General features: G+C 43.1%; 1 protein-coding gene across 7 annotated transcripts in view; it reads left to right on the top strand.

The window, feature by feature from the left end:
• The window catches only part of EPB41L1 (erythrocyte membrane protein band 4.1 like 1), a 233,597-nt gene that overhangs the window by 134,444 nt on the left and 86,545 nt on the right, over window positions 1-12,608 (top strand). For all 7 annotated transcript variants that reach the window (XM_063960309.1, XM_063960307.1, XM_063960311.1 and 4 more), the window contains 3 exons: window positions 2,769-2,987; window positions 7,921-8,008; window positions 11,965-12,117. In XM_063960309.1, coding sequence (XP_063816379.1) covers window positions 2,769-2,987; window positions 7,921-8,008; window positions 11,965-12,117 — 460 coding nt within the window. The remainder of the gene's footprint in view (window positions 1-2,768; window positions 2,988-7,920; window positions 8,009-11,964; window positions 12,118-12,608) is intronic.

Here is a 12,608-nt window from a genome sequence, read left to right on the forward strand (position 1 = left end):
CTTGTAGTTCATCCACAAATGCATTTATTTGCTGAAGGATTATTTTTATTGCTTCCTATTAAAAGTATGGGACTAGGATAGACAGGTTGGATATGAAATCCCAGCGGACGGGATGCCGGCTGCCTTCCTACCTCTATGTCTGTCTGTTTTTACCCAGTTGTTCTATTACTGTTCTAATTGTAAAGCGCAACGGAATATGCTGCGCTATATAAGAAACTGTTAATAAATAATAAATAAATAATACCGACACCGGCATACCGTTCGCCAGTATGCCGACACCGGGGTGAGCACTACGAGTTCCATTGTGGGCTCGCTGCGCTCGCCACGGGATCTATTCCCACTCTATGGGTGCCATGGACACCCACAAGTGGGAATAATCATGGCTAGTGCTGTCGGCATATTGGCTGTCGGGATTTCGGCATCGGTATCCTGAACGCCGGGATCCCGACCTCCCGGGAAATTAACTACATCCCAGATAGACCCCATCTCCACTAACTTTTGCCAGGAAAATTGATTTAGAGATGCACTCAATCAAAATAATAAAAACTGTGCAGTATTTTAAGAGAAAAAGGTAAACATTTAATTATTTGAAAGGTGTGGTACAAAAGTGATCGGAGGTTGGACTTTGATGTGACATTTCCACTTTTCCACAGTGCTCCCCGTAAAAACGTTTCCGCCTTTCCTTAAATGGAGCCACACATTTACTTTATGGAGTCTTTTCTTGAGTTCATTCGTGGTGCACTGTAGTGCAGTGTATTAAAGGTGACTTCCAATGGAAGCAAAGGATTTTTTTCCCATTGCTCAGTAAACATAATACATCCCTATTGGAGAGATGTACTAAGCCTTAGAGAGTGTACTAAGGCTTGGAGAGTGATAGATATGTTTGGGGGCGGTACTGTCAGTCCAAAAAGTACCAGTAACTGCAAAATATTTCCACTGTACCATATGCCATCTTGAATGGAGAGCAAACAGGTAGGACATGCACATACTGCCCCTGTAAGCTGTCCTACTTAGTAAATATGTATACATAATTAAAATGTCATAGTTACGGGCTTTTTTTTATTATTCCATTAAATTGACTATCATTAAATGAGGGCATATAACCAATCATTAAAATTAAAGTTAGGCAGGCGGGGGCAGCTGTTACAGTTGTGCCTAGGGGTGCACTCACCCCTAAATCCACCCCTTGGATACCCCCCTTAAGTTGCATTTACTTATTGTGCATGTAAACTTTTTCATGATCTGCATCTTTTTTTCTGTCGCAAATGTGACTTGTAATTGTGTATGACTAAGGGGCTGTGGCCAAGCTGAAATGGGCCATGCAGTTGTGGGCAAGAGGTGCACAGTGGTGGGTAGTAGACGTGCAGTCGCAGCCAAAGTACAATAAGGACATGGTGTGGATGTGTAGTCACGAAGTGTGATTAAAATGGCCACCTAAAAGTCTAAAACTCTGCCTCCTGGAGGGATCTGAGTTGGGTGTGCTCTGGCCTTGGTATAAATTTAAGGTTGTTAATGATGCCTGTGTGTGTGCGATTGGTCACACACAGTGAAAACATGCCCATGTGTACAAAACCCCTAAAGCTGCTGCAACAGTGTTTTAAAAGTGGTATTACACTGGAGAGCACATTTGTTTTACGCTAATAAAGAATATTTCTTATTCAGTAAGGGAGAGGGAAGCCTGCAATATACATTTTTAAGTGTTGTCATTAAATAAATAAAAAATCCTATTTGGGTCTGTCACTCTTTGCGTTTTATATGCTCCAATCCACTTGGATACTTATAACCTGTTCCGGCCATTAACTGCAAGGTGTTTCCAGTGTGTACCGTAATTTTTTTTAGCAATTTCAGAACTCAGGGGGAGATGTCTGAAGCAGTGAAAAGAGTGGAGAAATGAGCCAGTGGAGAAATTGCCCATGGCAACCAGTCAGCTGCTACATATAATTTTATAGAATGCACTTGATAAATTTTAGTTTAAAGCCGATTTGTTGCCACAGGCTCACTTCTTCACTCTTTTCACTGCTTCATACATCTCCCCCTCAGAGTGAAACCACGCAGGAGTCACAGCTCAAGATTTGTCTGTGCAGTTGCTCTAAATTATGCTGCCCATACACTGCCCATACACTTGTGACCTGAACTGCCAAAGTGATTACCATGCGATCATGCAATAGATCGCATGGTAATCACATGATGGGCACGTCACCGCCGAGTGGGAGCGGCCTCCATCCACTCCCGGTGGGTGCCCATCGCAGTGCGATATATAGCCGGCAGAAATTATGGAAGCCTTCTGCCGGCGCAGCCTGGCTGCAACAGCAGGAGGCTCGCCGCCATTTTTAAGATCGGGGCGTCTGCTTGTGATGACACGCAGCCACCCCAAAAATGCTGACAACATGCCCCTTTTTGGAAGCCCCCGCAACGCTCCATCTCCGCCTTGGAAACAGAGCATTGTCGCCCGGTGTCAATCAGGCAGAGACGCCCTTGTCAATCAGGCAGAGGCGTTCGCAAATACTGTGGGGCACCCACATTAAATGCGGGCGCATGCGCAGGCCAGGACCCTCGCATACGCCCGTGGGGTGAACGTAATTATTGTGGTCCAACCTGAATTAGGCCCATAGATGCAGTATCTATTACACTCACATGCATAAATAGTCTTCAGATAAGTGTTTTAATGTAGAGGGTTTTATCCCACTTTAAATGTATTAATATTATTATTTAAATTCCTTTCTTGATGAGGTTTTTGACTTTTCCATAATTTTTTCTCATTATCTCAGGTATTATTTATGCCTACAGCTGCGTGCTGACATCATCAGTGGGCGTCTACCCTGTTCTTTTGTCACTCATGCCCTACTAGGTTCATATACAGTACAAGCTGAGCTTGGTGACTATGACCCTGAGGAGAATCATGGGAATTATGTGAGTGAACTTCGTTTCTCTCCCAATCAGACGAGAGAACTGGAAGAGCGAGTGATGGAACTGCACAAAACATACAGGTAACAGCATTGGGAAGGGATTATTTGGGCGAGCAAGCTCCTCTCTGTACTATAGCAAGCTGCCATGAACACATGTGCACTTAATGTCATTTAGAGAAATTGAATTCAAGCAAAAACCATGACTACAGGGGTGCACGTCACTTTTATTTCTTACTACAGCTGACCAGATCACGTTATAAACATATAGAGGTATATTTACTAATGTTCTGTTTTGTTTTTTATTTGTGTATTTGTATTCAATTTTCATTTGATTTTTCAATTTACTAACGGCAAATTTGGATATAAAATCTAATATAAAACCAAATCCTGTTCAAAATCGAATATTGGCAAAACATCGGTAATTTTACAAAGACGAATAAAGGATCCCATGATTTACTTTGAAAATTGAAGAAAATCAAACACAAAATTGACATACAAATCCCCAAAATAATAGACTAGTAGCAGACAGGTGATTTTAGCTACTAAACAACATTCTATTCCATTAACTTTCATTATGATGCCTATAAAAGTCGATGATTTTGGAAATGAGAAATTATTGGTCAAATGCACACATGCATATGCTTCACACTGCTCATGCGCCAAAGTATAATAGCGCAGACCTTTATGCAGAGTGATTGACAGTCAGGCACCATTTGTGGTAGTTTACGGGGGAGTGGGGATACAATTGTAGGCATGTCGCTGCTGTCTTTGGGGCGTGTCGCTGGTTTCGCCTGCAAATTCGTACTCAGGAAGCGTGCCTTTGGCATCTGTTCAGGCTGATTTAATACTACTGGCTATTATCGAAGGATGTGAGAGTGCGCTGGGAATATGCCTTTGCAGTTGCTCCACTGAGCGTTGCTGTACTATTCAGGGCAGATGTTTTTTTTTATAGTTCCGTACATCCTCAGCGTGCACAATTGCAGATGCAGTCGCCATAGCTTTCCTCATTAAATCATGCCAGATATTAATAGTACTGTGAAGGCTCTACTGTATGTGACAGGTCCAAATTACATGATTTTATTTGTTTTTATCAATTTTAAAAAGAAATCAACAGACATTTGAGGATTTGTGCACATCTCTAATGAAAAGGGACCCAAACATGTGGTACCCTGCAGTTGTAGGAATTTGGGCCTCATTCGGGGGTGGTATTCATGTGACCGGCGGTCTGCTGACCGACAGTCACATGACCTCCTCCACCATCCCGCCGGCTCAGTATCCCGATGGTCGGCATGCAGACCAACAGGGTCTATTTCCACTCGTGGGTATCCACGACACCCATAGAGTGGTAATAGAACCCGTGGCGACCACAGGTCGCCACCGAGCCCGCAGCGTGGCGAGCGCAGCGTGGCGAGCGCAGCGTGGCGAGCGCAGCGAGCCCGCAAGGGGCTTGCTGCACTCGCCCCCTCCCCGCCGGGATCCCGGCGGCGGTATGCTGCCGGGATCCCGGCGTCGGTAAGCTGACCGGCGGTCAGGAGACCGCCGGTCAGCCATACTTCACCCCTCATTCAGAGTTGGACGCAGTTCACATCGCTACTGCGTCTTTGGACTCCCCACCCCTAAAAGGGGACAGGCTGCAGCTTAGGGGGCACTGTGTGCAGTGACGCAGGCCCTTGTTCTGCACATGCACAGAAGATGTATGCAAACCAGTGCAGGCGCCCCACCACAAAATACAATACAATACAAAAGGACGTGTTTGTTCTATTTCATTCGATTTTATAGGTGATTTTATGTTTGAAATGGACATCTAAAACCGAACAAGAAGCTGCTAGTCAAAATCGACACGTTGAATTTGATTTAAAAATCTATTTCAAAATCGAATGTTAGTAAATGAACGATTTAGACAGTGAAAAAGAATCTTGATTTGATTAAATTTCAGTCTGTTTAAATTGTCCTGAAAATCTAATGCAAAATCTAACATTAGTAAATATACCCCATAGTATTCATAGTTCTACTTTGCCAATAGTCCCCTACTTTTCATATTAACAATGGCCCTCATTCCGAGTTGTTCGCCGCTCGCTAGCTGCTTTTAGCAGCATTGTATACGCTAAGCTGCCGCCCTCTGGGAGTGTATCTTAGCTTAGCAGAATTGCGAACGAAAGATTAGCAGAATTGCGAATAGAAATTTCTTAGCAGTTTCTGAGTAGCTCCAGACTTACTCAGCCATTGCGATCAGTTCAGCCAGTTTCGTTCCTGGTTTGACGTCACAAACACACCCAGCGTTCGCCCAGACACTCCCCCGTTTCTTCAGACACTCCCGCGTTTTTCCCAGAAACGCCAGCGTTTTTTCGCACACGCCCAGAAAACGGCAAGTTTCCACCCAGAAACACCCACTTCCTGTCAATCACAGTACAATCACCAGAACAATGAAAAAACATTGTTATGCCGTGAGTAAAATACCTAACTTTTGTGTAAAATAACTAAGCTCATGCGGCGCTCTGCGAACCTTTGCGCATGCGCAGTAAGCGACTAATCGCAATATAGCGAAAATCGGCAACGAGCGAACAACTCGGAATGACCCCCAATGTGCAGATTGTTAGTCTCCCCTTTCTGCACATCATATTTAGCAACTGCAGAAGAGGCACTTAACAATTAAATGTGTTTATCAATTGTGTCATTATGGAAAGCTTCACTCGGGATATTTCTATCTTACTACCAATTCTAATAGTTCAGTGTAACATGTAAAAAATGGCAGCTACTTTTACACCAAGGTTATTAATAGTGTGTGTGACCTATCTCTACCTTTACACTGGCTGCCAGGGTACAAATGACCAGATATAGGGGGAAATGTAATAGGGTCCGAGTTTGCCGGAAGTCCAGTATATCGGCCAAGAATTCCCGTATTTTAGAAGCACCAATCATTTACAAGCCAAAACCAGGTTGGTGTTGCCTTGTAATTGATTGCCGCTTTAAAAATATAGGCATTCATGGCTGAAATTCCGGACCTCCGGCAAACTCGGACCCTATTACATTTCCCCCATAGTGTCAAGTTTTGTGACTCTACAATTGCTTGCTCTAACAGCTCATGAGTTTTATTGCATACTGGTGCTTGTAAAAGTACGCAATGAGCCTGATTCCAAATCAGACACAAAGTAACTGTTTTTGCGTGAAGCCACGGAAGCCCGTGCGTCTGCAATCAGGCCACTTGGTCACTCACTGATTTTATGCAAGCTGCCGTAACCATGATCATTATTACCGGCAGTTATACCAGGCCCATGCTAGGTGCAAGAGATCCTTCATAATTCCCTTCGCTGTATGTATGACTCGCACAGAGCCTTAGCTACACAGCCATGACACTCCCATGAGATAGATCTCTTGCGTGTTGCCACACAGTTACTTCCCAGTTTCGGCACATTTCACGCAGAGATCCATCTGACCTAGAATTGATTGTATGTACGCAAAAATTCATAGATTTGTATCCATAAGGAGAAATCTGTCTGACTTAGAATCAGGCCTATTATCTCCAATGGCCGGGGCTTAATCATCCCCAATGGGCATGGCTACAAAAAGGGTCCCAGTTCTAGTGCACATTGGGTCTACTATCTAGGTGCAAGGTCCTGATAATATTTTCATTCCCATAGGATACTGAGTGGGCTGGGCTGTTACAGAATGCTTCTTTACTATTAAGCAGCAGTTTGCACACTGCCACTTACTACTTTGGATAGTTTGTATCCCAGCAGTGTCCTGAAACCGCAAATGTGGTTGAGACGTTTGCGGTTTTGTTTCAATAAACTTGATGTGCAGATTTGCTTCAGTAAATCTCATGATTGTGACATTGCACATAAAATCCTATAAAAACTTGCAGTTTGAGAAAAACACATATTCTTGATTAAGTTGTACAGCAATGCCCCTTATACTGACTATAAGAGAAAGTGAATGGGGTTCATGTCTGTTTATGACTTAAGTCACTGAATAGCAGATGTTTGTCATTTTCCTTTCTGTTTTTCAATATTCAATTTTGAATATAGTAAGAGCACCTGTATGTTATTTAGTATTATTCTCCTGCTCTTCCATACTGTGGGCAGGAGTAAAACAACTCATAACCAATCAAAACACAGCAGCAGGAGATGAGTGTCATGATCTTGTTATGGTAGTAAGGACTGTGCTACATATGTCAGTGGAAGTGTGGTGATGTGTGGAGGGTAATGGATATATAATGAAATCCACAGTACAGGTACCTCAGCAAGCATGCCTGCCAAAATGCCAGAGTTTGGGATCTGTAAAATAAGCGTGATTTGGGCGGATATAGACATGGTGTTCCACAGTAGTATATTTTATCATGAGTATTGGGGGAGATGTATGAAGTAGTGAAAAGACTGGAGAAGTGAGCCAGAGGAGAAGTTGTGCATGGCAACTAATCAGCTTTGAAGTATCAAGTGTATTCTGTAAAATTATAGGTAGCAGCTGATTGGTTGCCATGGTCAATCTCTCCACTGGCTCACTTTTCCACTTTTTTCACTGCTTCATACATCTCCTCAGTCTGGTATGCAGCAGAGTAGTGATGTGAGGCTCCTGATGGTAATGGGGAAAGCTTGTGAAATATGCCTTGGGACAGATGTATTAACCTGGAGAAGGAATAAAGCAGTGATAAACCAGAGATAAGCACAAGGTGATAACGCACCAGCAAATCATTACGGATTTGAAAAATGACAGTTAGGAGCTGATTGGCTGGTGTGTTATCACCTTGCACTTATCACTGCTTTATCACTACTTTATCCCTTCTCCAGGCTTAATACATCTGCCCCAAAGTCCATATATCTAACTGGTTGGAGCTGTCTGGATAATACAGCATTATCAGAAAAGAATAGTATAGCACATATAGAGATTCTAGATTCTGCTATGGAGATGGTCATGTACATGCAGTAAAAGACACAGAAAGTATTAGTGAATTTATATATATCTACCTTAATACATGATGGTACATATGAATGTGTGTATTTTTATTTTTTGTCAACAGGGGGATGACTCCAGCTGAGGCAGAAATTCATTTTTTAGAAAATGCCAAGAAGCTGTCAATGTACGGAGTGGATCTGCACCATGCCAAGGTAAATGATGGTGGAGAAGGTTCTTTAACATGTATCTAAATGTATGTGTGGGTGATACTTCTTAATGCTGGAAAGTCCACGTTGAGTGGAGAAATTCTTTCAGCATGCTGTCCCATTCTGGGATAAGTCTAGTCTTGGAGCTCAATCCCCACCCCCAGGATCACTTCACAAAGACTGTAATCAAGGACAACTCTCCAAAAGTGCCATACTCAGTGATTACCTGATCTGTGCCTGTGAGAGTGCAATGGAAGTGCATATCATGTCAGAGTAGAGCTTTGCTGAGAGCGAGACACAGCTAAAAGCGCTGATGAGTCACTCCTTTCATTCCGGGCAGCAGGCTGCTTAGTGGGCAATTCTGGGAATTTAGTATACAGCTATACGACCTAGGTGCAGGAGTGTTGGGCCGCTTAAGCCTCTGGGCCCCATAGCAGTTGCACTCTCTATAGCTACGCTCATGCTCACCAGATCCAGACATAGGGGTATATTCAATAAGTGTCGGAAGCTGCCGTCTTGTCGGAAAGACAGCAGCTTCTGACAGATTTATTAGGGGGATGTTTTTTCCGCCTAGTCGGGAATACACGCTGAAGCCACCGAGCCGTGTGTATTGTCGGAAGCGGGGCTAAACCCGACAGGTTTTAGCCCCGTTTCTGATAACGTCAATCCGACTTTTAAAAAAGTCGGATTGACATTGCCGCCGCCTCCTCCATCCACCCTGCCGCACTGGGAGCTTCCTACAGCGGCATCATCAGCCCCCACTCACTCCCTCACCCCGGGACGGGCGATGCCGGACACACAGCTGTAGCAATGCCATCGCCTCATGGTCTCTGAGACTAGCGCCAGAGCAGCGGCCAGTGCTGGGGGTGTGTGGGGCTCCTGTATGCCCTGCTGCACTCCGTGCCGCCGCCACTTCTCCGTGGGTACTAGGGCAGCTGTGTGCTGGGTCACAGGTCTGTCCCCGCTGCATCCCCCCACCCCCACACTGCCTGCTGCCCTCCCCACCTGTTCCTCTCTGGCTGCTGCCCGGTGTCCTGGGGACTATCACTCCTCTCACAGCAGCGCTTTCTCCATGGTGCACACACACACATGTGCAGGCAGTGCCCCGTTTCCGACAATCATTCCGACTTTAAAAAATGTCGGAATGACATTGTCGAGAACGTTCATTGAATAGTAATTTATCGGATCCTTTCCGACAATGCTTGTCGGAAAGGATCTGACTTGAATTGAATATAACCCTTAGTTATGGTACTAAAGCCAAATGCAATTACTGAGAGAATTTAGGGTCACCAGGCTACCTATTAGTTTCCTACTGGCACTTCATAATGCAATATCCATTGCATATTTTATGCTTACCTTTTTCTGGGGGTAGTGGAGTGCTTTGGTTAGGGTACACAACTGTCAGGTTAAAAAAAGATCTTATTTAAAGTCTTACTCCACTTTTATCCTTACCCTGGTCTCCATTCATTCTCTCCCACATAGCTTTTCTCTAAAAGTAATCTTCTCAAGTACTCAGCCCTCTGTTGTTGAATGCTGTATCTGTAAATAGTTTTGCTGCTCTTTTCATGGGAAAATCAACTCCTGTCTTTGACATATCATGCACCCAAAGTTGTTAAATTTAAAGAACCAAAGTAAATAGTTGAGGCTCTGGAAAAACCCAGCTTGCTCTGACAGCCATGATTATGCTGGTACTTATTGATCTACAAGTACCAGCATACCCAAGCATGGCTGCCCAAGCTTGCCGAGATCAGTAGTGCCACATATGGAAATGCTAACTTCATAACACTGTATTATCCACAGAAGACAACCCAGGCTTTGAGCACTAACTGCTTTTGTTAATTCATTTACTACATATTTTTTTATATGTTTTATGCATTACAACGCTATTCATCATGACTAAGTTGATGTTGATGAATGGTGCCTTGAGTCATTGGTGAATTTCCCATTAGGCATGTGTTTTATTATTAGGTCTAAACAGCCAATTAGGTCTAAACAGCCAATTAGTTTTAGTATTATTATACTAAACAGCCAATCGCCAAAATGAGTGCTTACAATGAAACAATGAAAATAATAAAATTGGTTGGCAGGATAGCCAATATTGTTGTGCCTAGGGGCGCACTAAGCACTAAATCCTCCCCAGACGTCAGTATATATAATACAATAGGTGAAAAATACTCATGTAAAGGTGGCATTTTTGCAGGACGCATTTTAAGTCTGAATTTTTCTTCAAACTCTAAATTACCCGCGTTGTTCTAATTTTCCACCAGTCTTAGAAACCATTAAATCTGGGAGCTTTCTAAGTTGAGTAAGTTCTATATTTCATGGATTGGTCATGTCTCTAATAAAGGTGAATGTACTAACTTGCCTTCGCTACTTCTTTCAAATATTACCCATCAAGATCCCAGCTGCATGTTTACATAAATTGATCTTCCATTTTATCTGTGCTAGTCGTAAACCTTGTAATAAGATGGCAAAACGTATTCTCAGTGCCGATGCATTTGCTCCCTGGTTCCAAATTCTGGGTAAATATTCTGTCTCTAACCTAATCTGAATTCCACAAGAGCAGAGTTTGAAAGATCACCCAATTCTATTCTGCTGATGCATTTGCCACCAATCCTGCAAAACCTTCCGATTATTCTCTGACTCACCCACAGTCTACCCCCCTGGTATAATAATATCCCTCCCTGGTATGAGGCTTGTTTGACACTGTCAGGAACATCAGATTACAGAAATATGTTGCACTTCTGTGTACCCTGTCTGGATTTCATTATAACCAATCCCGGCTCCTACTTCCAAATACATATTTTCAAAATGGCCATGTTTTCCACTTTTATAAACTAGGAATCGCTCCCTGGGAATCTCTTTGTCTTTTCCCACTCATCATGCAAGAAAACTATATGAATGCCTAACCCCTTCCCTCCTTTAGCTTGAGGTTGTAATGGGTTGTCCTTGACCTAAATGATTGAAAGATTAACAGAACAGATCTCTTAGTCCTCTGTGTCAGGATAAAGATGTGTATCAGTTTTCTTCTTCTTCTTCTTCTTCTCCTTCTTCCTCCTTCCTCCTTCTTCCTTCTTCGTTCTTATATAGCGCAGTATATTCCGTTGCAATTGATATTTTGCCCCCTTCTTTGGAATCACCTCCTCATCCACCACACCAAAGTTTATATTGCAGACAATGGGGCTATTGCTGAGTTGGTGGTAGTTGTGCCCTACACTAGGTTGCATTTGCAACTAAAACAGTAACAAAAAAATACAATAAAATCTGCAATTTCAGAAACACCACATATGCTCTTATGTTGGATCATTTTAGATATGATTTATTATTACCAGTTATTTATATAGCGCACACATATTCCGTAGCTCTAAAGAACATATATAGTGGAATAGTTAAAAAATGATAACAGATGTATGGTCTAAGATTAAACATTTCATTAAGTTAGTTACTAACATTTGTGATTCATATCTCTGCTGAATTCTTCAACCATCTCCTGGAAGGAACAAATTTCCCCTGCGCTTGTTTAGGCCTTTTGTCGAATTTGGCATGCATGTTCCATACAGTATCCAGTATGTCCGCATTACTCATATGTATTCATTTGAGATTCATTTGTGATTTACCGATAGATTGTGTTTGTATCTTCATGTGAATCGTGCAGAGATCCAACTTAAAGAAAATATGGAGTTAGCCTTTAAATACTGATGGGGTGTACATAATAGAGGTTGGGTAACATAACTGACAGTAGCATGAGTTGGTGGCCACAGCCATAGGAGCCTAGAGAGGCAATATATGTGCACCTTGGGGCAGGTTTAAAATGTGCAGAAATTTAGATTTGAGAGGCATGTCCAAAATCCAATCTAGATTGCAGCGTAAAATTACAACTGTTCGGTATTTGTGAGATACAGTACATGCAAAAGCCTGTATATACACCGCATGAGCCACCTATAATGTCTTTTGTTCTGCAGGATTCTGAAGGAATAGATATAATGCTGGGAGTTTGCGCCAATGGACTACTGATCTACAGAGACCGATTGCGAATAAACCGATTTGCTTGGCCCAAAATCTTGAAGATTTCTTACAAAAGGAGCAACTTCTACATTAAGATTCGGCCGGGGGAAGTAAGTAGAATCTATTACCGTGCTGAAAGTCTGTCAGCCACATATGCAGTAAGAGTGGGGAAGGTGGGGGGCATGGAGGCAGGTTAGTGCGCTGGTTACCCCTCTCTCACTGGCAGCTTTATGTGAAAGGTTCCGGGTACACCATAGACAGAGACATAGATCTATTCCCCCACCCACCATCAGTGTAGAATACACTTACAGATCTTGTAAAAATGCACTGGCTGGATAGAGGCACAATACATAGTAGCCAGCACATGCGAGGATGTGCGCAACCATCACGCATTCCACAGCTTGAAAGTCCGTTAATGTCACTGAGGCAATGTAGTTGATTGCTAGGGCTGGAATAAAGGGGTGTTTAGGAGGAATGTGGTGTTGATACAGGGGTGGAAGAAAGGTAGGTAATGGAGCTGCTGGAAGAAAAGGGTGTGATACCAGTGCTGCAGTAAAGGTAGGTAGTGGATGCTGGTGGAGGAAAGGGTACTAAAGATGGA

The sequence above is a fragment of the Pseudophryne corroboree genome, chromosome 3 (assembly GCF_028390025.1).
Source record: "Pseudophryne corroboree isolate aPseCor3 chromosome 3, aPseCor3.hap2, whole genome shotgun sequence".
Taxonomy (NCBI): domain Eukaryota; kingdom Metazoa; phylum Chordata; class Amphibia; order Anura; family Myobatrachidae; genus Pseudophryne; species Pseudophryne corroboree.